Source organism: Athene cunicularia, assembly GCF_003259725.1.
Source record: "Athene cunicularia isolate RWA chromosome 5 unlocalized genomic scaffold, athCun1 chr5_part2, whole genome shotgun sequence".
In the NCBI taxonomy this organism is placed as follows: domain Eukaryota; kingdom Metazoa; phylum Chordata; class Aves; order Strigiformes; family Strigidae; genus Athene; species Athene cunicularia.
This window is the reverse complement of record NW_020799102.1, coordinates 11,091,559-11,117,989: the sequence shown is the minus strand read 5'-3', so window position 1 is coordinate 11,117,989 and position 26,431 is coordinate 11,091,559. Positions and strand designations below refer to the sequence as shown.

The 26,431-nt window shown below is 41.9% G+C and overlaps 1 protein-coding gene across 2 annotated transcripts in view; it reads right to left on the bottom strand.

Annotated features, from left to right (window-relative positions):
- Nucleotides 1-26,431, bottom strand: part of LDLRAD3 (low density lipoprotein receptor class A domain containing 3) — a 113,474-nt gene that overhangs the window by 32,238 nt on the left and 54,805 nt on the right. For both annotated transcript variants that reach the window (XM_026850508.1, XM_026850507.1), the window contains exons 3-4: nucleotides 26,223-26,348; nucleotides 23,318-23,452 (exon numbers count right to left, since the gene is read on the bottom strand). In XM_026850508.1, coding sequence (XP_026706309.1) covers nucleotides 23,318-23,452; nucleotides 26,223-26,348 — 261 coding nt within the window. The remainder of the gene's footprint in view (nucleotides 1-23,317; nucleotides 23,453-26,222; nucleotides 26,349-26,431) is intronic.

The window sequence follows — 26,431 nt, the reverse complement described above, 5'->3', positions numbered from 1 at the left end:
ATGTATGCTGTCAAAAATAAATAAGCCATGATGCTAACAAGCATTAAGAGATATTCAGTATAAGAAAATCTCAGGATTGGAAAAAACAAAACTGTTTTCTACTAACATATCAGCTTGACAATTAAAAATTATTTACGTAGCCTTTTGAAAAGGCTGTAAATCAAGTAATGCATCTGTTAAGTGCCCATGACCAATGATTGCAGTGTCTGTTTATCACCTCTCATTCTTCGCTGACAATTTTGAGAGTAGTGAAAATAGTTATGTTAAACCCCAAAACAGTCTCACTTCTTTAGAACATGCAGCTGTTACATACATGTAAAACACTACCATGGCCATAGTCTTCCAAAGAGCAAGTGAAAGTCTGCTGAAGACAGGCATTACATATAATTTATCGACTCCTCCTAAAGAAAGGGAGATCAAACACCAGAATGCTGTAGTGGTAATGGCTGAGTTCTGCAGCAGTATAAACCAGAAGAGCTCATCTTCCTGCAGCAGCACAACGGCCTCCCATAGCTGCACACAACCGGGCGTTAAAACAGGTTGTAGCTTGTGTCACGGTACTCACACGCTTCCTCACTGACCTAAGAGCCACGAACACACACGTCTCTTTCAGAAACACAACTCTCCTTTGCCTCTTTTCAAACTTTTCTTCAGAAAGGAGTTGTTGGGTTGGCAGGTCTGTGCTTTGCTTGTATCTGTCTGGTGGACAGGGAGAGAAATACTGAACAAGCACGGTGGCACAAAGAATAAGAGATACTATTAAATCTGGTGTTACCAGAGTGTCCTTCCTTCAAATAATAGAGAAAAAAGCGCAAGGAAGCATGAGTCAATTCCAGGATACATTCCTTTCAGTGTCTTAGCATAATGCTAAATATTTTTTTTTTTACATTTGTGACTCTCTTACCTAAGGCAGTCTTAACTAATCAATCAACAAATAGTTTATATAATCTCCAGCTACATCCTTGGGAGACGAGGAAGTAGTACTGCTATTTTAAAAATTGGGGGGAAAAAAAATTACCGAGACAGAAACTTGCTGTAAGTCACGCAGTAGAATCACAAATGATCAAGGAAGTGCATTCAATCTCTCAATTCTTTGATTAGAATGACCCAAATGGCAAGGACGCATTCTTTGATCTTTACCTTTGTGATCTCTAGTGGTAATTAGAGTCTGCCAGGAAGCCTAAATAGACTGTCCCTATATTTATACTCTAGTTACAATAGCAGAAAAGTATTTTTAAAAATAAAAATGACATCATCTTTGACTTGCAAAATCAGTTGCCAACAATGCAGATCCTCTTATTAACATCAAGGAGTTCAACAGCAAGGAACAGCTCCACATACTCAGCATGTAAGCACTCTGGGTCGCACTGTCAAACGTGTGACTGTATGTCAGACTCCCTCCAGCAGGCTCTTCCTTCTTAGGAGGATGCATTCTCAAAGCTAAGCTCCACAAATACCAAATACTCCTAGCAAATGCTCATTCCTTAGGAAGAGGCTCTATTATAGAGGAAACACTAGAATCATTATAATATCAATATAGCAGCAGATTAAGATCACAAGACTTATCACCAATACCCTGCTCCTGAGTCTGTCAACCCAGCAATGGGCTACACGAGCAGAAGCAGCTGGGATGCTCTCATTTACTTTGCAATTGCCCTATACCATAAACCACAATAAATTCTGAAGACATACAGACTGGAGAATTCAGGATAAAAAAATGACATTAAAACATCCTTCTTTACATCTCTGAAGAATGAGAACTCCTGCTTTTAGGTGAGGTAGCCTGTTTCAGCTCAGAATAGCAGTAGAAGCAGTATGCAGTATCTGCTCACCCATGGGGCTTCAAACCCTTCCTAGATTAGATGCATTGTTGAGCCGCTGCATCCCCAGCACAAGTCCTGGGGCCACAGACTGAAATATCAAATTAAAAATACCTGGGCCACATTATGCAAAGTGCTAATTTTTAATAAATTGCTTATCTAAAACAAGTGACTGTCTAAAGACTTTGTGCTAGATAAGTATCATCTGTCCTCCTTCAGCTGATCTAAACCCAGTGTCATGGCTAACAGCTCTGTACTGCTGGCTGATACAACAGCACACATCCCCAGAGTTAATGATTCTGGAATCACAGTCTCAGACTGATCGTATACTCTGGCACAAGGCAATCTGAGGGAAGACAGTATTGATCACCTATGTCCTTATCCACAGGCATACAATTTAGTTCTCTAGGGCTGAGAAACAGGGGTGGGTTTTTTGTATAGGTGTTTTAGGGGGGTTTTATTTCTACAGCTACTGGCTACTTTCAGGAATTCTACTATAGCTCAGAGGCAATATTATCCCCTGCCATTAGGGAACAAAAGAAACAGGGAGTACAGAAATAATCAGATACACAGGGTTTGCATGGACAGTTATCCCAAAGTATGCAAAGGATTCATAATACCAAAGGATACAGACACAACAAGCCAAACGTTAACCTGATGTGATGCCAGAAAAAGAAAAGAGACTGAAAAGAAAATATTTGACAGTACATTCTCTGGATCATTAACAATGTCTAAAAATATCCTTGGTCAGCAGCTCTCCTTGACACAAGTGATCCATTCAGAAAGGCAAGTCAGCCTCCTACTAAATCCTGATCAATAAAAAAATCCACATGATACAGAAACATCTCTTGGCAAGTTAAATAGCCAGTGCATTGAAGATCTGACAAATTGAGGTAGTAGGGGAACCAACAATTAAAGTAGCAGAAAGCTATGGAGGTACACGAGGGGGAAGTGCAGAGGACAGAAGCTTGGAAGACTAGCGTTCAAGCTGCACATCACAGCGCCTCTCATAAGCACTCCATTTATAGCTGGTCCGAAAACTCATGTAAATAACGCATTTCCTCTGGTAAAAGTATCTACTTGGCATGCAAGAATCAATCACATGATTACACGTTAATGGACAGAAACAGAATGCTCTGAAGACATGTAATTATAGTAATGGGAACCAGAAGGGAAAACGTTCTGCTCTGGAGTGAGGGAGGCAATGGGAAGTTATTCTGATCGGAAATCAAACATATTCTTCCAGAGCTTTCTATATGTAGCCCAGAGAAGAAAGATCTTTCCTTTGCTCTCGTAATTCTAAACACAAACCAAACTCAGCATTTACATGATGCCATTAATAGCAGAACAGAAACTACAAATATAAACTAGCATAACCCTGGCATGGCACAAATAACAAAAGGCTGATAATTCCCCGAAGAGTGACTGTAATGCACCAGAAAAGCTCAGCCATAACACAATCCGGGGTTGACTTTTTTATCTGTACTATGGGAGCACAGAAGCTGTTGAAACAGGCACAAACTTACCCATTAACAGCTCGAGACATTTCACTCTTCCTTGACAGAGGCCATGTGGTTGTCATCATAGCAAATTATACACAACTCTGGCATTCAAGTGTGAAGTTTCTAATTTTAAAGGCTCATCATGAGAAAGATCTAGCTCAATTTTTATACAGGAAAGTGTCTGAAGTGGCCCATTTTCAAGTCATAAAAATATGATAAAACAGGCATATCTGCAGATATGGGGCAAAATATGGGAAGTATTCAAAACATTAGTTCAGCTTTCAAAGCAATTTCTGTATGGGACCAGGAGGAAAAAAAATACTTTGAATGTCAAAACTCACAGTGTTAAGTTGCATATATATGAACCAGATCATGGAAAATGAAACCACCACCAGCAAAGATGCTCTAGATCCAGTGATCCCTGGAACGCCAGGCCGTGCTGGTTGCAGAAGATGGGAGGTGCTACCACTGAACATTCATGCTGTAGCTAGGAAGTCTCTCCTGACAGCAAGATGGCAGCTGGCAAGATGCCTGCAATGCTTCACTTCTTCAGAACAAAGCATTATCTTCATCAGTATCTGGCTGTGACAGTCAGGACAGCAAAATGCATTCATTTACCTTGCAGGTATGAGGATGAAGGAAGGTGAAGCTTTAGTGGAAGAATCCACCGCAGGACTGGGACTAGCAGAGTCATGTTCAAACCAGACTGCCATTACTGCAGAGATTATATTGAGTAATCATCAGTTACTGCATTTCACTCTAAGCTTAAAGCCACATGAAAGTCAACAGATTTCTGTATTTAAAAACCTGATGCTCACCTCTAGCTACATATACCACTTAATAAATATTCTGTGACAATCAAACTATGAGTCCAGTAGTGCTAAGAAGCCCCTTTCTCCATGTTCCTGGCGTAACACAGACCTGCAAAGTTCTTTACCAAACATAAAATTATCTATTTAACAGTTAAACCACACCTCCTGTCCGAAGCAGCAATCCCACCTAAGGGTGTGTTGTTTTGTTTTAAAAAGGACAAGATTGTTAAAATAACATGTCACCCATGGCAAGCTTCAAAGTCAGAATTCATGGACTAATACTAACAACTTTTAAGATTAAAGACACGTTGAGTACTGCGCCTTGAAGTATGATCTTGAACTATTTGCCTATTCAAACCCCTTCCCCCAATGAAAAAGCTAGAAGGAATCTATTTTCACAGAAGGATGGGACAAGTTCGTGTATGTTACTTCCAAAAGCATTTGACAGCATTCACAAAAACTAATTTTGGCACCGTGCATTGCAGCTTCACAGAACTACACTGTTCTCCCAGTGAAAATAAATCCTCCCATGCCCATCACCTGTCCCCACCAACTCCCGCCTGTACATGACTACCACCATAAAGTAGACTGCAACGAGGCTTCTCTTCTACTCCTTTTGGTAGGTGAACTACCTGACATGAGAACTCGCAGAGGTGCCCTTCAGCCAGGACAGCTTCAGGCAGTGGGGTGCTCCACGGGATTTTCTTCTTTCCCTTGTGCTGGATCAGACACGTAATCAACAATACATCAGGCCTCCAGAAGCAACAAAAATAAGGTTTTGTCAAATATAACCGCCCCAACGAACACATCCTGTGTTGTGCTAGACAAAATTAGGGATCCAATACTACTTTTTTAAAGGATAGCCGGAAGGGCTTGCTCTTAAAGCATATTCCTTCCTACAGTTTTTCAGCAGGAGCACAGCCTCACACAACACGGACCTTTTCTTTAGGAAAGCCAGCAATTACACAGCAGAAAAACATCGAGCCTCAGTGCAATGCATACAATGCAATAAGGGACACAGTCTCATCCACCACCACCGTTAGTCAAATTTGTTCGTTTTATACTGTCATGATGCTTTAGAGTCTGAAATATTAATTATAAATCAAAGCAACATAACTCTCTCTCAGCAGAACCGATAGCTCTGCCTAGCCTTTGCAGGATACATCCCAGACAGGATACATGCAGGATACATGCTACAGACAGACACTTATTCTCATGGCAACTGTCAAAGTTAAAAAAAAAAAACCAAACACCACCACATTTATGTAATGAGATTGTGAGATAAAGTCCTGGAAAACAAGAATTTCAAAAGTTAACAGCTCTATGTCAATGCTAATGATGTGCATGTGAGTGGGCAACAATCATCTGCAAAATGAAAATACTGCACTAGCATTAAATTTTGAATTTTCTGTGTCTTGCTTGGGTTGTAGATTTAATTACTTTTTAATACAGGCTTCTTGTCCATTTTCTGAAAAATGGAAAAAATACTTATGAAAAATGAAATGTATCCAAAAAAACTTTATTGCTTTAGCCAGGCAATTATTTTTAAGCTGTTTTAATCATTTTTAAGCTGGTTTAATGTTTTGAAAGCTTTGTCTCAAGTAATCAAACACCACTTTAAAGGAAGCTGTTTGTGATATTTAGGAATGCAATTGTCACAGCAATTTATTCTTAAACGATTAGCTCATCTGGTCTCATGAGTCAAACACAGGATTAGGGTAAATGAGTTTCCTGAGATGCCTGTGACAGTGTGGAGATGAAGAAAGGGAAAAAAAAAATGCTACTGCAAACAGTAGAACTAGGAATTCGGCAACTTAAGTGCCCACTTTTATCAGTGGACCACTGCTGTGCCAACCATGCTAAAAGACTCCTCAATATTCAAGGCTTCCTCTCAGATGAAAACACAAGGTCCTGACTGACAGTCCTGTACCTCAATACCTGATTTGCAGTTTCCTTGGCATTTTTCACAGGGCTCAAATTACAATTTACTTTAGCCTGTGCCCCATCGCCCTCAATGCAATTCCTCTGGAAAGGTACCTAAAACCAGAACAATTACCACCACCACATCACTAAGTGTTCACGGAGAACAAAGCGGTTTCTTTGTGTGAGCTCTTAGGACTCCCACTTTGCCTCCTGTAGTTCTCTGAACAAACCTCTACCAAGCAAACTGTTGTAATTATTCTGGATTTCATTAGTTCTCAAGTTAAAACTGAAGGTAGGATGTACCTAACAGAACACAGACTGAACGATCTGAGCTCTGGAAGCCTACATCAAGCATTTTTAAAACGTGTATTTATATGCAACATGGCAAAAGTTGTAGGAACGAGCACGATGTTAACGCTACGGACTCCTGTTGCAGTGTCAGCTCAGTGAACCAAGCCCCTGCTTGGTTTGAAGCACTCTTGGGCAGAGCAGAGGCAGCACGGTAATTCATAATAGGAAACACTTTTAAATGACAACAGACAGGGGTTTCATCCTTGTGAGGAATGAACATTCATAACCTTAGCTAAGCACGTGAAACAAGAAAAGGCAGCAGCTTTCCCCAGGGCTGACAACATATGGCTAAGAAGCAGCATGAAATCAAGAGGGAAAAGACAGGTCTGAAAAAATGCATTCACTGGCAGCTTGAAGATCCTTTCCTGCCACAGACCAATCCTTCCCTCCCTCCTTCCCTCCTCTCCCTCCCTCTACATGCTGGTAGAGGCCCACATCTCCCATTTAACATCTAATTTTCCACTTGTCCCATTACCACTTCTCCATCAACAGAACCTAAACCACATCAGCCAAACAGCAGTTTTGCCCACACACCACTTAACAGGTGGAAACATGCCCCTGGGGAAGGGTGACACCGAATCACCAAGCTCGAAGGGCCCAGCAGAAAAGCCCAGAGCTTCTCATGTCACTGAGATATGTGTTGAACAGGCTTTCAGGTTCACCAGAAACTGCCAAATAAGCTGGTGTGAAGACACCAGAGCATCTTTCCCAATTAAAGAGAGAACAGACCGCCTTCAGAATCACCAAAACAAGCGACAACCTCTCCTTTTTGTGCTGCAAAATTGCTAATGTACTCCCCTATTTTAACAGAGCAACCCCAACCTGTCAAACCCAACAACCGCCTGCGTGAGAAGGAACTCTGCTTGAAGGCTTTTCACCAACAGTGGCATAACTGGGGACTGGTGCAGCACAACCAGTGAGTTAATATGGGATTGGAGACATGAACAACAGAATGAAAATATCTTTTAACAAACAGCAGCAACAATTGGAAAATTTAAGAGATACTGGGGTGGGGGGAGAAAGAAGGGGGACTATCATGGACTTCACTATTTTGACCAAAGAGATACCCCCCTTTCCACCTTGCTGAACACCCTCGGACAGGTTCTGATGTCTACACACTTACAGATGTAGAAGTTTCTGCCTGATGTTCCAGCAGATTCTTCCAGCAAAAGATTTTAATTAAGAGAAACCTGACAGCTACATAGAGATAAAACAAAGTGATGCAGAGAACTGAGGGCTGAAGTGGGAAGGCACAGCACACCTGGCTGAGCTCAGGATGGGGCTTGTACTACCTGTGCCCATCCCAGCCCCTGGGCAGGTTATGCTTTTTCTTTGGGCCACGTACAAGGGGACGTATGCAGCATGTCCATGTGTTCCACAAGAGTAAAGCACATATGTCTTCCCTCAAGCCTTCTCACTCCTTCTTTCTACAAAAGGATTGGTGATGTGGCACCAACTCTTCCTCGACAGTTTCAAACCTGGCTTGTGGGCCTATCTGCAAAAGCCTCATCTCATCTGATGAGATGTCCTGAAAACAAAAAAATGTCAGCAGGTAGCTTACACAGTTCTAGAGAATGTGACAGCCTGCTGGCATAGCCAAAGGCATTGTAGAAACATCCCTTTGAAGCCTCACCATGGAAGATATCTTTAAAATATATTAAAGCACAAAAAAGCCCAGAACATTTTTCAAGCTAATTAAGATACTTAACATTGTTCTTAAGCAGGATAAATACTTCGAAGCTGCAGGTAAACTGCTCTGCAAAAGGAACCGACAGACGTTGGTATACGTAATGCTCTGAAGAACAAGGTCCCTCAAGTTGTATCACCCTTTTTCTACGCACTCATATTTATAAAATTACATTAATTAGATTCAGGTTTGAAATGGAAACAAACAAGTCAGTAAGCAAAGAGATTTAAGTACGTAGTAAGCTGTGAGAGGTGCTATTTCAAAGCAGTAAGTAGTACACAACTTCTCTTCCTCTTCTTCTACCCCGCCAAGGAAGGTCTCCTCTTAACCAGATCTGTTTTCTGGACATTTCATGCTATACTTGGCAAGTAAAACATATTTCTGCTTCCTGAAATCATTTTCATGCAGCTTGAAAGTGCCTAGGAAAACAAACGCAGTTGAGCACTTGCTGAGGCTGTGGCAGAGCTGCCTTTCACCTGCAGCTGCCGAACACCGGCACAGTCCCACCCCACAGAGGGGCCTGGCCACTGCCCGGGCCAGGCTGGGGACAAGGGCCTGGATCCCCCTCCCCTCCCGGCTCCCCGGGGCATCTCTGTGTTGGACACCGGGAACAGGATCCTGCCCAAGGGACAAGCAGAACCGAAAGGGGGAAACCCCAAAGCTTTCCACCCAAGGCCCATAAGATACACTTTCAGCCTGAAACAGTAAACATAACCTATGTAGGGCAGAAAGGGTTTAGAAACTGATATCCAGCAAAAAAAGAAATAGGTAATAAATTCAGCTGGACTGAGAATGGATTCATGTGATTTACCAGTCACTGACTCTGAGAACCAACCTCAGTCACTTCCATCCATGAGGAGAGAAACTAGTGCCAAGAAAAATGAAAAAGAATCCTTATTTGATCATTGTTTTGAGTTCCAGAGATCAAAAGCCCAAACAGTATAATAAATAATAAAAAATGAAGTCATAACATCTGCATCCCTCCTGCACTCCTCTGAAATGAAGCACCTATGCAAACACACAAGACTTGTGAGGGGAAAAAACCCACAACAGATAAAATGCAGAGAACAGAAGATTAGGGCAGGCTGAACCACACACAAAATGTCAACAGAAAGGTTGATGTTTAAAGATGAGGCCATAGAGCAGCAGTTTAATTAGCTCCTAATGACAGAATGGGCCTGAATTCAGCTTGATCTAACTAACCACTGGAAAGGTAACAAGCCAGATGACAGGCTCAGCACTACATGCTCCTACCTCAGGACAAGTAGAATCTTCTTGCAAGAGAGTTATTTAGCAAGACTCAGCAACTACTGGTCCACAAGATCTTCATAAAAAAATGCAGATGGGATGTACCATTCATTACATGCAGAGCACACGTTCACTGTACGGTTCTCAGAAAGAGTGGAAGCAGCCCAGTGTAGGGCAGAGCTCTCAAATCTCAACATCAGTCTTCACCCACAACATCTGAGATAAATTCACTCCCCTATTTGGGAAATCAGAGGATGAGAGAGTTTGTTCTGCATGCAAAACAGAAAAGAAAGGAAAGGTCAGAATCATTCTGTACCCACAGTAAATGACCTGCACAACAGGCTTGCAGAGGCCCAGAACCAGGTACAGAATGTCATACTTGAAGAGTTTTATTTGGCTTTAGAGCAGAGGTGAAGATAGAACAGGAAAACTTGTTGTGAAAACTGTAGGTACAATAATGGTAATAAAATCCTCACGACCCTTGAAACTTCCACGGAACAAAGCACGACAGAGTGGTGTTGCAGAGGGCAAATTGAATTGTCAAGCAGTGGACATCCTCTTTCCAGCCTCTAACAACAAGGGATGTGAAAATAAAGTCTGTGTGATATCTGCTAAAGTCAGTGTTCTTGCAAGGAGGGAGAAGTTTTGCTTGCATTAAGTTTTCTTTGGTGCTTCATTATTTACCTCCTTTAAAAAAAAATACTGACTTTACATAAAAAGAGTCATCTTTTCAAACACCCTAAGAGCACAGAACTACTAAAAGTTGACCTTACTTGTGCATCTAAACAGATGTTTTTGGAAAAAATCCATCATCATAGTTTTTGGCTTTCTTATTGGGACATAGCCACAGCCTACACAAAAGACACACATTCCTTTCTCAGTGTAAAAAGGGCAGAGGTGCACAGCACCCTCTTCATTTCCCTAGTGCTCTCACTGTGTAGTAAAATTAGAGAAAAAGGGTATGGGAAAAAAAAAAAAAAAGAGAGAACAAGCAAAACCACAAAGAAGACCCTTCTAACTACTAGGAGAAGAGACAGAATATGTTACAAATGCAATTCCAGAGGCAACTGCCGTAAGAGTTACGGAACAGTTTTGGAGAGGCAGTATGTAGCCCGTGGAAAGGAAGGAATTGAAAAACTATTTTCTTCCTCTCCCCTCTCCCTTCATTCAGCTCCCACAATTGAAAAGCTTGGGGAAGAGCATTGCAGAGAACTCCACCCTGTTGCAAATGACAAAGACTTGCGGTTGAAAAACATCAAAAACCCGGGGGGAGATTTTTAACTGAAGCACCACTGACAGATCTCACAGCAGTGAGGGATGCTTCCAGACAACTGCTGGCAGCAGCCTGCACTCAACCCAGCTGCAAAGGCTTCCTCGCCCTCCTCCCCTTCAGTACATGAGTGGGTAACTCCAAATGGTGCAGCTCCTGCCCTGCACACCAACTGCTGGCAGTGCTGCCTGTGCTGCCATGTGCTGCGCCTGGCCGGGGGCTGGCGGAATGGCCACTCCGAGCTTACACTCCAGAAGTGGACTATTAACCCACTTCCTGGGGAAAATTCCTCCTCTAGCAGATGTTTAATTCAACAGCATCTTTCCAGATCCCCCTGCCACTGCGAATGCTTGGTTCTGGTGTCCAGCAGGAATGTGCTGTGGCCAACACACGCACCTTGTTGTCAAAAGCATCAGGAGACTGCCCCCACCTAGCAAACCACAGGCAGGGAACTGCTGTCAGCGGCAAACTCGTGACATACACTATAAGTCAAGGCCATAAAATATAAGCAGTACAAATCATGTGGTGTAGTAGGCAGAAAGGAAATGCCTGCTCTAACAGCTTTAGCACAACCAGCGCAAAAACTGACTCCTTTTCTCACCTGATTGTGACTTGCAGACAGCTTTGAACATTAATATCACAACCTCTGCTTAAATTATAATCAGTAAACACACATTTGCTATCAATACCGCCAACTGACAATGTTCTCAGAGAGGACCACTGTCTGGCACTCAGTGGAGAGATGTGGTTCATCTCAGAGCGCTAGACAGAACAGGAAGGAATGTATGTCCAGTCTTTTCAGGGACATGTATGATTTCTCCCACATGCAGGTTTTTGGGTTTCTTTTGTATTTGTTTGTGTGTTTTAAGCCTAGACCACTTTCTGCCCCTGCAGGGTGACACTAAATATGAGAACAATGATTGAGTAGGAGAGATTTACCTGAGCAGGGCAACAAAACCTTGTAGTGTTTTAACTGTAGGTAGTGGACTGAAGTCTGAATGTATAGTTCCTGTTTGATACCTCCAGAAAAGCCAAAAACAAACACATGAAGAGAGAGCATGATAGAAAAACTGAAGAGAGAAAGAAACCAGAAACCAAACAAGCAACAGGAAACAATGAGAAAAAGCCCCTGATGACTTACAGGAAAGAATGTAATAAAATAAAAAATTGTCAGGGAAGCACAAATTTGACAGTTTTTTTACAAGCAAAAACTTAATAAACTGCTTGGAGTTTTTCCAACAAGCGAAAGTAGAGAATATGGCGAGGGTGAAACGATGAATGAAAGAGCACAGGAACAGGTTTGGGATGTTTTCTCCACTCTGTATCTGCACTAGGCTTTCTGAAAAGACTGACCATATTACTGATGTATAGATAAGAAAGGCACAAACCAAAAGCATTCTTCTACCTTCCTGGGAAATTCATTATTCAAAGGTTAACTCATTTCGCAGTGTTTTTCCATGTTGCTTGGTTTCCTTTTCAGATAGGCTGTATAGCTTGCAAAGGCATTGTGCTGCTACCTCTCTCCAACAGGCAAGCTCAGGTCTCCTCAGGCACCTCCAGCCAGCACTCCTTCACATACAGAGTCTTGAATTACATCCAGCTTGGCCAGAAAGGTTCTCTCTGGGTATTTTCTTGCAACTATCAGTCATGACTAGAATCTGATCTCGTATGGCTGCCAACTAATCATTAGCTCTCTAGGAAGGATTTATATATCAAGAGGTGGTGGAAAAGGCAGTCTGGAAAATAAGGGACAGACCAACCGTGGCTTCTGCAAACACTCAGCGATTCAATCACACTTGTACTTAGAGCTCAATGGAAACAACAAGAACTTTGGGCTCAGGAACGTAAACCTTGGCAGCTGATTCATCACAAAATTGACTGTGTGTGCGTAAGAGCAGAAGGTTATCACCATCTCAGTCTTAATTATGTGAACTGGCTCCCTACAAGAGCAAATAACAAGACTATGGCAGGGTGATCCTTTCATAAATAAAACTAAAACCAAAACAAAACAAAAAGTAGAAGAATGGCTTAAGCCTCTACCTATGATGTCCACCCCTATTTGCAAGCCTGACTGCTCAGTGTCACCATGTCTCATTTTTATCACAACAGCACTTTCAGTCCTCCCATACCTGCTGTAGCCACCCTGCTGTCTGAGCCCATCTCTGAACATCCTCTCTATCTAACCGATCACCAATATAACGTTCCAATCTGGCCAGACAGATTTGGCTTTAATAGCAAGAAAAAACAACAGAAAATATTCAGCCTGGAATTTGTTAGCTTTTGAACAGAACATATGGTCTTTTCATTCGCCTTTTCCTGGCTGATCACACTCGTCCAGTTATTAAACAAAGATATAACTTCCCCCACAGCACTGCTTTCCTGAAGTCACATGCCTATTGTGTTCTGCTTCTAGAGTGTGAAAAAAGAAAACTAAATTTGACAGCAGGTTAGTCACTTACCGCAAGGACACACTCTTTCCCGTACAACATTCCTACAGCTACAGGTTCTTACAAGCATCGTGCCAAACACCTTGCAAAGCTTCCATTTAATTGCACATAATGATCCCTTTCCCTCAAGCCAAGTCCAAACTACCTCCCTGCAAACGAGTCAGCAAGGGTCCAGCCACCATGGACTTCAAGGTTAACTGACACAATAGGTCAAGTTTTAGTTCAGAAAACCTTTCTCAAAGAAAACCCTTCTAGAATTTGTTCTGTAGAAGAACAGTCCTAAGTCTTCCATAAAGGGTAAATCATGAGCACCATTTACCCTGGAAAAACCTGCCTCAGAAAGCCTAAAAGCCTTTTTCTAGACAGCCATCAGTAAAACGAGGTTGGTGTTTGCTAGCTATGTAGGAGGCAAAGGGAAATGACAATCTAAGAATAAACGGACAATCTAGCTTTTAGTTCCCACAGGTTTTAGTGCAGCGTAACATGTTTCCTAACCTCTTAAAAACAAGAGATCCCCAAAATTATTTCCACTTAAGAAGTAGTTGGTAATCACTGCATTTACTGTGGTGAAACAAAGCTATTAGAATAAACGAAGCCTTGAAAGCTTCTGCTTTGAAGCCCTGGAGGATGTAATTCAGCATCAATGCCCAGACCCCACAGTAACCAGCTGGTGCACTTCAGGTGACAGACACGTTTAAGAAATGATTAACGATATTAATTTTCTTCAAATGACTTCATAGTCTTTCATAAAGCTTTCAGAGGTTAAGTTTGGTATATGACAGGCGTTAGCTCAGAATGCCCAAGGTCATTGACCAGGCCATCCACAGGAAGCACCAGGCAGCTCTAGCTGCCACCTCTGTGCTCAGGACACATGAACAGGCACCCCCATTGCCCAACCTCAGCCACATTAGTGGAAACACTACTTCACTAATAGGGCATAGGGACGAACAGGACTCCTGCACCCAGTGAGTGCTTCCCACTCACCAGGCTGCTACCTCCCTTAACAGCCAATTTTTACTTCAACAACTGAACCGATTCTGAATAGAGATACTAAAAGCATTTTATGGCACTGTACCCTCCTCACTCCTCCCCCTACTTGTTCTCCAGGTTTTACTGTTTGCATAGACTCTATATTACAAAAAGACAGAAAATTAATTATTGAGCTTCTAATTCCCATTGCACGTTGATGTTTATGTAATTGAAAACCACATAATTGCTTTATGTTTTTAACATCCCTCATAAATATGGATTTTTAACACAATCCTTTATGGCAAATTAGCACAGACTATCTGGTAACGTGAGATGGCATGCTCAGGGCACAGCACACAGACTGAAGACTGGCATGATGTCTCTCACGACTTCACAATTTTCAGCAGGCAGAAGAAAATCCGCTGCAGTGCCTAGCTTTCCAAGGAAGCTTGATCAGACTCTGGGACACAAGTTTTAATGCAAGAGCAGCAAAGAAGGGAAAGCTAGAATTCAACAGCCTCATCCTTCACAGATTTACAGGTACTGAAATGCTTGGCTGAGGATGAATCTTGGCTTAATCTAAAGCCTGGCAAGAAACTTTCTTTTTTGTGGTAATCCACTTACTTATCGAGTTTCACTTGCTAGTTTTAGATCAAGCAGTATGAAATACCTTTTTCTGGAACCCTGGCTGGCAACTTGCTTGGGTTTTAAAAATCACCCTGAAGTAGTTTATGCTCCAGAGCGAATACAGCACACTGGTACAGCAACTTAAGTGTGACCTGCAATAAAGAAACAAATGCCATTTGCTTCAGCTGCAGAAAGTTAACACTCCTGCTGACCTGGCTGGGACCAGCATTTGGAAGGAGTGGGCATGAAGCCATAGTGAGGGAGACACTTTGATGTTAATACCACCTCAGTTGCGAAGTATCCCCCCCAAATTCAGTTTTCCATACCCTTCTTTCTCCTGTATATGATATAAAACCATATTTTCTGTAAGGCAGAGTGAAACTGTAGCTATGCCAGCAGAGTGAGACCACTTAGAGAAAAAGCAGAATTACTCTAAGCAAGGATTTCTTAAAATAACATACACAAACTACCCAGACCTATCAAGGTCCTGCACACATGGGGTTACCCACCTTCCTGAGGGCAATTCTGCCTTTCTAGCTGCTCTCCTCCTTATGAGTCAAGTGCATTGCACCAGCAGTTTATAGCTAGAGAGACATCTGGCTGACCTGGAGTCACTGCATTTATTCTTGTTGAGCAGATGTCAGTAAAACTTTTCAACAGATCTTGGTAACCCTGCTCCAAGGGACTGGCTACAGTGCAAACACGCTGCTTTAGGTCAATTACATAATTGATTATGTATTAAACTGCTACAACATCTGAACAGAGACACTTCTACACCTGGCCATGTTGGCTTTGCTTGTGGTTTTAAATTTGAGTAAGAACACACATACAAGCTTTGACAGAGCTCACACGTCACAAATTATTCCCAGATATAAGTGAAGTTATGAAAAGACACGGATTTTAACCACGTGCAAAACTAGTTTCAGCTGGGAGCAGAACTGCAGCCTGTGATTTTAGGAGCCACATCTTCCAACTTTACTGCTGGCAGCTGCCAAGGGTAAAACCAAAATGAAAACTCTACCCCAAACTCTGACTCACAGGGCGCTGGGATCTCTTTCTCCTGCTCACACAGGTCTGAGCAGCAAAATTGGTCTTCTATTCAAAAAGAACAGCCCAAAAGAGCACAAAAAGAAAAGCCCAACTCTTAAAGAGCAAGAAAGGAAAACTCTCGTGCTCGCTGCCCAAGTCTCTGTGCAAACTGCTGAAATGTAGTGAACTTCCTCAATAGCTCACCTTGGGAAATCATCTCTAACTAGAGGTTACAGATACAACAACGCCAGACCAAGACTTGTGAAGGCACTGAAGCATAAATTAACCTCAGACTTTTTGCTGCCCTGGTTAAGGCAGGCAGGCAGGCCTCAAAGCTAGATTTAGGCTCAAGCATTATCACTTAGCTAAGATTAATATTAATAATCAAGCTAAAAAACAGGTTTTGCCGTTTGACTGGAACTACAGGGCTGATGGGCTAGACCTGACAGAAGAGCTGTGCAGACCAGCTCCCAGTTGGGCTTGGAAGTAGAATTACAGGTTGGGGCAGGCTGGTCTCATGGATGAGGGTTAGGACTAAGAATAGAGACAGACTCCCTCTTCTACTAGCAAGAGCTTCTCTTCTCCAGGAAACTTCTGCTGTCATTCCTCCTTGACACGTGTTTGCTATGACAACTATCACTTTCACATAAAAATCAGGTTGTCCCAGTACTGAAATCTGGAATAACAAAAATGAAAGTTTCATTTTAAATACAAATGCTATGATCCTTTTCTACAATACCTGTAGAAAAAGCACTTACTCTCCCTACCTGGAGTAGACTTTGTGTTAGAGCAAGTCAAAGATCTGTGCCTTTTATTTGGATTCCCTCCACTGACAGCAAAAAGGCTGTGGGCTGGCACCCACAGTCCTGCACAATTAAATGGCACAGACATCTATGAAAAGTTAATGCAGTTCAGCAGTCAGGACACGGTGTGACATGCCAATACACACGGTGTATTTCCAATATCTACATGCTGTTAAAAACTTGTGGAAAATGTATTTGAAAGGAATTGATTTTTACTAATGAGAGCTCAACAGGTAATTTAATTAGCCTCAATAATAATGGGGGAAAAGAATGTCCTTTATTTCAAACTTGTCTTCCTCTAGCATGACATTTTATCACCTGTTTTTTTAAGTTTTGAAGCACAGGCAAAGAAACTGTATATTCATGTCATCAGCTTTTCCTGGAACTGTTAATTAGGCCTAAATTCCACACAGTGAAGGTAAAAATATCCGGACATAACTGTTAAGAGCTCACATTTCATTTCTTCACAGGTGAGGAAAAAACCCATGCCATTTACAGTCTCAATTCCCATCTCCCCTCATCAGCCACTGGCTGAAAGTAGCTGATACATGGTCACTACCTGCACGTACTGTTTTGTAACCGTCTTGAGAACTTCAATGTCAGACCCAACCAAAAAAAAAAATAAAAATTAAACCCCATGGTATTACAGCAAGAGTGCAATAAGTCACTCCTGTAAGAATGGCACTTCCATCAGGGGAGTAAGCTGTGACTTGAGGGAAGGCTTCCATCAGCACCCTGAAGTACACCTGCCTACAGAACAGGTGTGATGTGAGCTGGAGACACAGTCAGTTCCCTGTCCTCAAGGAATTGCTTTCAGGGCAAGGTGACTGTTGCCAAATCCTCTTTTTCTTTCTTTTTTTTCCCTGCTAGAACTGTTGACAAACATGAGGAGCTTCCAGTGACACAGTGATACGTTGTTTAAGATTTGATCTAGGTCAAAAAACTGATTTTTACACTGGCCAAGTCATCATCTGATAATTGCTGGTAACTGCTTCGGGCTTTCAAGCCATCGAAGGTGGCCTGAACAGGAGATCAGGTGAAGAGGCTAGACACCTCCCAAATCTACAAACACCCTTTTAAGTAAGTCTGATGTCCATTTGAAGACCTGAAATCACTGCTTGTCACATTTTAGCTCCTCTTAATAGAGTAACTGCTCTCCAAACAGTGATAGCCTAACATTTTGGCAGCATGTCTATTATTATTCTGCCAAAATGCTAGGCCAAAGTGGCTGCAGGAGCAACATGCTGATCCACAAGAATCTTCCTCAGGTTCTGTGCCTGTTCTGCAACAAAACCCTGTCATCTTGGCAAGCTGAGGGAGCTGCAAGACGAAGCGACTCAAATCCAGTTGTACCAGCTGCCTGGACCTCTCCCTGAGACGCCCACATCTATTTATCAGTACTTTAATTGCAAAGCCTCCATGAACAGTGAAGTAAGAATTCTTCTCACAGTTTCACGCTTCTGAATGAGTCTGGACCATCTACAATTATGCCTGTGTTATTATCTGCTGTTCAAATGAAGTGATCAAGTTTGCAAACGACAGACTGGCCTGGGAGGTAGCAGGGACTGTGGTGTCCACATGTTGTTGAAATAAATGCACAGATGAACTTACTGGCCATCTGAAATATCAGTACCAACTAACATTAACATCTGCCTACGGCAGCTCACCTTACCTTTTAGTCTCCATGCAGATGGGTCAGTATTTTTCTTGACAAGAACCCTCTCAAATAAATAATCTTATGAGGAGAGAAAAAAAGAAATAGGAGGAAACCTGGACTTAATCGGGGAATGGAGGAACAGAGGAAAGAAGGAATTCACAGATGACAAATACATTTCATCTGGCAAGTGTTACAAACAAGGGATATTAGAGAGCTAAATACGCTTAAGCAAAGCCTTCATTTAATAAAACATCCAGTGACATTTCATTTGTATCCTTCCTTAAATTTCTGCTTCTATTTAGTCTGCCTCTGAGTATTAAATTCCTGCTGTAGGCTGAATCTGGCCTAAAATGATGCACAGTAATTGCAAGTTGAGCTTCAGTTTACAGACTAAGTCAATAATGAGTCAAAGAGAGACTCGATAAAACAAAATGTATGCAGCCAGGATCCAACTACAAAGCTTTGGGATGTCTAAGTGATACCACAGCATCTGGGAATTTCAGAGTTTCAATTTGCCATGTGCAAAGGGCTGCTTACAAGCCCCATACAGAGTGGGATGTTCTGAGAGCTATTTATGTTTCATAAATTAGGTTTTGTGGTATTTCACTGAAATTTAGAGTGTGTCTATTCCACTTGGCTGTCAGTCCCAAAACCCACTTTGCATTGCAACGCATTTGTGCAAACACCATCGATGGGCCATAATGTTTATCATTACAGCCAGTCCCCTTCCAACTGAATCCACAGAAGTTATCATTACAGAAATTGTATTATCATTTAAAAATTAATTTTAGTAAGCCAACCTTTTGAACTATTTTCCACTTGTCTGACACAGGGTTAGATTTTTTATTTGTTAAAATGCTGCCAATTTTTATACAAGCAATTTGTACATGCCACAGAGGAAAGGACATACACTTCTGACAACTGCACATGCTGCCAAATTTGTTTTAGAATATTGGGGTATAACAAAATCCTAACACAAATTCAATGAAAAAAAAATATGCAAAAATAAAAAAGGAGCTATTCTCGTGTATAACAGTGGACATTACCAAATACACTGTAGAAACACTAGGCAGGCATCAACTTCAGGACACCTGCAAAACATTTCGTTTATAACTTGACCACAATGGTAGTGTTTACTAACAACTGCAGAGCTAGAATTGTAGGAACATTCTAGAAGACAAGAGCCTCTCTCTACAGCACCAGAAGGCATATAGACTCCCAGCAATAAAACCCTCTTTCCTAGGCAACGGGGTTAAAGCTAATAAAGGTATTTAGTGAACTTAGAAGGAGAGAAAAGAAGGGCCATGAAAGGAAAAGGAGCTTGAATTACAATATCCAGTATGCTTTTGTTGGTGTTAAAGCTTTCTAGACTCTAAGTACAAAATGGAAGAGAAAACTAAATGAAGAAGCACTGTGAAGACACATTTAGATAAAAAGCAATTACGAGAATAAATTCAGTCCTAGAGCTGAACAAATCTTCACGGTTGTTGAAAAATATTAAGGAGGAGGAATTCCCTTCCAATTGAGTGGATGCCTGTCACAGAGCAGAGAATCCCCCCCAAGGACAGGTGGCCAAAGGAGTACACCCAAGGTAGCTGGTGTGAATGATTAGCACTGCCAGATAATTCGAGGCATAGGGAGAGACCTTAAAGTAGTAAGAAAAAAAAAGTGTTCAGGGGAGAGGAACTTTCCTGGAATAAGATCCATTAAGTATGGAACAGGAGCAGAAATTTCCAATTGCTGCAAGTGTTGTTAAAACCAGAATAACGCCCTAGAAAAAGCAATTATATCCTCCATCCAGTCCCAAAACTCAAACACATACTTTGATGAATACAACACATTCCAGTCTAAGGGAAACATCTGGCCATAGTGCTGGAAACTGGAGATGACCAAAGTATAGCTGGGGTGGGATTAAAGGAACAGCTCTGAAGTTTACCATGGCAGCTACAAGAGCTACAAATAATTACTTTTGGGAATTGGAGCAAATTTGTCTCACTTGCTGCTAAATTCTCATAGTTTAAGCATTTAAACTGACAGTCTCCCCACAACATACAAACCTCTGTAAGATGTGCAACACTCAGATACAAGTGGTAAGGAAAAAGGGGGGCGGGAACTTTAAAAATTTGACCTTCCTCCCATTTTCACAACTAAATCCTGGGGCCTCTGTCTCTCTCCTATCAAAAGAATCTGCCACTACTTATGACTAAAATTAATTCTTTATAAAGCCGCGGCTTCAGGCTCATCTCAAATTGCAGCATGCTAACAAAGCTATTATTCATCAAGGATGGCACATTTTGAAGTGTTCTATGTCAAAGCTGGGTCAATACGGTTTTCAGTAGGGGGTCACATTCCCATTTTCCCAGCCTGCAGAGTGACCCTTCCTGACTGAACCGATCTTTGTGCATGGAGGAGTATCTGACACAAACCAAACGCTACTGGAGCTTTCCAGTAATGACAACAGGATAAAGGGGGCCTTTTAAGTTCATGGAGGAGTAGAAAGAGGTATTAAAAACCTTGTCAGTATAGCCAAGAGCTGAAAGAGAGCAAAGTGCCAATTAATAATTCACACTTCTATTCCACGTTATCATAGTATCTCAAAACAGTTTGCAAACATTGATTAAGTCTCACGACATCCCTCTGAAGCACAGAAGCATGGATGAAGCTGTATTCCGACCAGCCAGGATGTCACTCCGGGGGCATTTAATTTAGCTGATCTATGTCCCCCTCTTCCCCATCTGTTAAATGGCGATAATGACACTATCATACAGTGGCTCAGAAGCTCAGTGATTTCTAAATGAACACATTTTTACACAGAAAAGCAGCACACAAGGGCAATCTCGTATGTCAGACTACACTCAGTTGCACTGAACTAAAGCTACCACATTCAACGTAACAGCTAGTGGGAAAAAAACCCTCTGCCTTGATTTTATAACACTCTACAGATTTGCTTTCCTCTGTCCCTAAATAGCCAGAGCATTTCAGTTCTAGTTAATGACCAGGATTCTTGGGTACTGTGTTAACACAAAACTCATTGTAATTACAGTAATTAGATCTACTGTAGAAAGGATTGTGAGAAAGACTGTTCACAGTAGCCTCTAATTCTCAATTAACACATAGTCGTTGGCGTGTTTGGAAGGCAGGACAGACACAGGCATAGCTGCAAACTTCAGAGGGAAGAGTCATTCACATTCAGATAGGAAGTAAAGCACATTATACACTGTTTAATCCTCGCTTTGACAGACATGAGCAACATCCACTTACAGACCGTCAAAAGGCAATTCAGGGAGGCTCTGAGCTGCCAAAGGGTAAGGGCAATCACCCACACTCCCCACAACCAGCATTTAATTTCGGGAACTCCTCATTCTCAACCCTGTATTTGGACTCTTTTTCTTTTTTTTTTTTCCAGTAAAAAAGCCCACAAACCATCACTGCTCCCGGTTCTAATGAGAGATAGTTTATTCCTCCGTGTTTAGGGCTCTTTCAGGCATAGAATCAGACAGAATTACTTTGCTTAAATCTCTTACTAATCTGACTTTTCCAGAAGGACCAAAGATAAAGACAAAAGTAACGGCTTCAAGAAATACAGCTCTTTTCTTCTCCTGAGCCTGACAGTCACTTCCAAAAGCAGATTGTCATGACAACAAACAACCTGGAGGCAATCCAGCCAATTAATCTCCAGAGGAAGCAGTCATCCCAACCTTGGAAAAAACCACTGCTGCTTTAAGCCTCAGAAGGCAAACAACACCCACTCCCCCCCCCCCCCAAAAAAAAAAAAAAAAAAAAGACACCCAACAAGAAACCTTACCACCCGCATTAATCTTATTAGACACTGCCTTGGGTCTGCAGTGAAAAACAATTCCACCCTCGGCACAGGGGCAGCAGCATTGCTGCAGCAGCAATAGACACATCAGCCCCTCACCAGCCCTTGCATGCCCCAGACAGAGTAGGAGCAGGTCAGCCCCCTCTGCCAGGCTCTGATCTGAGCAGGCTGCCATGGAGCCCAGGCAAGCAGGTGAGTTCCCAGGATGACCCCTTTAGCCCTTACGCATGGAGCCAGAGGAAGGAGCTTATGGGTTTGACAGAGGAATGGCACAGAGGAGACTGTCGCATACCACTGCTATAAAACCTGTTTTGTGGGCACTGCTGTTGCTCTTCCTGTGAGCTGTCAAGCATATTTATCACCATGGTAAGCTTGGAATTATTTTCTCTCCCACAGAGGACTAAATCATCAGTGCAGTTAGATATTAAAGTCATTCTCCTTCATTTTCCCTAATTTCTTCCTCCTTCATACCCCGTTTTATCTCTCTTCATGTGCCCTGCTCCCTATAGGCCCAAGCACATCCCATCTCCCCTGAAAATATCCACCACCTCCCATTTTTTGCCTAGCCTGATCTCTCAGTGGTAACTCAGACGTTAAAATGTTTAGCAGCCAAATGTCCAATGTACATAAATTTGTTAACCTCAAGTCATTCATATATACTTCACATTTTATAAAATACTATACTATTAAGTTACAGAAAATATAACTGAGGAGCACTAGATGTAGACTTATGTAAGTTAAAAAGTCAGAGATTGTGTTTTGAGATTCTCAGAAGACTAATACACAACAATTTTCAAGTGAAGATTTTCTTCCCTGTCCTCATCCTTTTTTCTAGATACAGAAACAAGGAAGGGTAGGAATAAATTCTTTCACCCGTAGACTCATCCTGCAGAGAAACGTGCCTTTCAGAAAGTAAATGAGCAATGAGGATCTAAAGCTTTAAACCTACACAGATGTACTCATCTGGTAAACAGACAGACCACCAAACTACTTCAAACTGAAGTTTGAGTACTGAACCCTCTGTGTCCAATCCATATCTCATAGAAAGTCACTAAATGGATTCCCAGCAACTCCAGTGAGCGCTGGATCACAGATTATAAGCACTTCCTGCAAAAGTGCATTTTTACTGATCTGGAAAAGATACCACTGTTCTGAGAACTGAAAATTAAATGTATGTATGCACACATACACACATACTCCACATGTTTCACTCTCATTATCTGCAGAATTAGGAAACAACAGCTCCAGCCAACACAGAGCAAGCCAACAGAATTGAAGTTTCTACTGAGCCTTTTCCACGTTAATTTGAGTTGGTATAATACTGGAGAATAGAATAAAAACCCCGTGCCTACCTTGAGCGCTTTCACAGCTTTCTTCATCACTGTTGTCTTGACAGTTATTTTGACTGTCGCACACAAAACTTTTATCAATACAAAGACCATTTTTACAGTGGAATCGGGCAGTAGAGCAAAGCAGGGGATTTGCTGCTGTGAAAAGAGAAAGTAAGATCTTTCATTAGAAATTCTCTTGCCCAGGTTGCGAAATAGCCGTTAAGCAATCAAGGACAACAGGCCACAATGGGTCAATTCGCTGAATATGTGGGAGTAACTCGGCAACCCAACCAACCTTGTCTCTCTAAACAGAGCGTGCTGAAATTTCTAATTCATGCAAGATTCATTACAATTAGCAGAGATTTAGTCCACCCACAGTTGTGATAGCCTTCTGTTCACTTTCATGAGAGCCCCTATCATGTTCACTGTTCGGTGCTCAGCATTTGCTCACGCTGAAGACATATGGAGGGTAGCACTGCCTACCATAAACACTGCCTGTTGCATCCCATTGCAACAAATTCAGTTTAGCTCAAGTTTCATATTATAAGCCAACAACCCTGGCTGAGAACTGCCAGGCAGTGTTTTATTTACCTCTACTTCTGTCTTTTTCCACCTTCCCCCATCCTCCTCACTATTTTGAATTCATACAATGGCAATGTTGATATTTCTTAACTTCTTAGTGTTTCAATTTTTCAACTTCCTTTTTAAAGGTAATATACACATTACAGTAGCGCCCAGAAAATCCTTTCACATAAGGCCCAGTGTTGCACACAGAGCAAAACCAGGATAGTATTTAAGCAGACTCATTTAGGTAGAGCAGTCTTCTCACCCACGCCAAACCCAGTAGTAAATATGCCATAAGATGCTATGTCTAATTTAATTTAAGCTTCAAGCAGTGCAGTTTTCACCACTTCTAGCAGATTACAGCACAGCTTCAATGCATCTCACTGTCAAGAAAGTTTCCTTGATATTCATATTAGTTTTCTCTTTTCTAATTTCATCCCTCTACTCTTAGCTATAGTCCAGCATACATAACTACCTTGAACAGTATTTGCACCCTTCACATACAGCATATACAGCCTTATCTTCCAACATAGTCATCACCTAGCTGAGATATGCATAATTTAGCAGTTTTTAATATCTCCTCATAAATCACTCTCTCTGCCCCTTAATCACTTTTGGCAGTCTTCTCTGAACTCATGCCAGTTTTTGGTAATGAGGTGACTGAAATGGAATGCAACTTTCCAATTGAAATCCTTAAAAAAGATGTTTAGATGCCTTGCCTGCTTCAAAGTGCCTCTCTGTCACAATAACAAAGGGGATTACAGCTCTCATATACTAAGTGGCTTCTCTTGTTCTTTAAAGTAAGAGCTGCCTTTAAAGAATCTTTAAAAAAAACTCACAAAACTTTAAAGTCTGCCATGCATATAACCTGCAGTATGTATAACAAACACTCCCAATTCCTCCACCCCCCAAAAAAGCATGTTTATCATGAACATGCTAAATCCCCTTTGGTCTGACACTGCTGCACACTTGCGTAGCACACTGATTTTCCAGGTCACTTCAGGGCCTACAGTGTTATTCCTCTGCATACACAAAAACAGTGACTAGATGCTTGGATATGCTAGAAAATACCAAGTGTGTGCTTAAAGGGCATAGAGAAATGGGGAGATCAGCAGCTGTAAGGTCCCGTTGGAGCTACACCCTACAAACTCATGGAAAATTATGTCATTCATAACCAACTCCATGAGCTGGTGCATTTTCAGTTGAGACCTGCCACCTGTCAGTACACCACCTCAAGGATATTCAAAGCACTTTTGTCAAAACTTCCTAGTCCACTTGTTTAAGCATAACCCAAAGTAATTTCCTTGGCCTTCAATCTTCTTTCTCTAGTTCCACTTGTTCCACAAAGGTGCTGTCTCCCTGCCATAGTCGTCCCAGCCCCAAACCAGCCTCTCTAGGCCAACAACAGACAGCAGCACCTTAAGAGATGCTCATGCTGTGGGGGAAAGCACACAAGCAAGAAAGGCAAGTCCTGCAAGAAGCAGACAGTGATAGATCAACCATAAAGATCACCCCTTTTGTTAGCTCTGAAAGCTGGTGTCTGTTGTCCTCCTCCTGACCTCTAAATGTCATTAAAAGGAAACATTCGGTGTGCTCCAACAGGAGAATGCACAAGTATTTGCTGCAAGCTTCCACCTACAGACCCACGCTTTTACCAGCTTCTCATAATAGCAACAGAGCTGCTGGATCGAACGTAACCTTTCCTTACTGCTATGACACATCCCTGCTAGACTTCCAGATACAAATGGATCCATGCAGCCACACACTGGGGGTTTAACCCAAGTCAAGGAGACTTCAGCCGATCTCTCTGCTGTGACTTCCCTGCAAGCTGCTGGACAGCAGCTGAAGCTAGTGCACTGGCAGGCATCTCCAACTCCGAGAAGCTCCTTCTCCTTCCAAAAAACTGTTTCATTAAATAACATTTTATGTGCTTTTTTGTTGTTTGAGAACGTGTACAAAGAAAGAAACCTAAATCTCCTGATGAACAAATAAGTTATGTCCTTCAGTGACAAAAACCAGGCAAATAAATATTAAACAATTTTAAGTCCCGTTTTATATTTTCCCAATTGGAGTTACGAGTTCAGAGAACCTGTTCAAAGCAAACATGCAGCTTAAATCTCAATTCAAAGTTACAGAGGAGCTTGACCTATCAGTCAGGCATTATACACAAACCCAGACTGAGCTGGACCTTAAGAATAAAAAAGATTGTCATTTATAAAGTGAAAAGCACAAGGATCATCTGGGTCATATATGACAGGGAGAATATCTGACTCAGAAACTGAAGGCTAACAAATGCTTCCTTTCTAAGTATTTAGCTGAAAGAAAAAGAAGGAGCCTCACTCCCAAGCAGGCTCGCACTTACTGCAGTTTTCCTCATCGCTGCCGTCGGGACAGTCCTCAAAGCCGTTGCAGCGGAAGCGGCCGATGATGCAGTGGATCCCGCTAGCGCAGGGGAAGAACGTGGCACCACATTTGGATTTGGCTTTCGCTAGGAAAACACATAGACAGAAGAGGGCAAAGATGAGGGAAATAATTTACAAAGGTTAGAGATACTTTTACAGCAGCACAGGT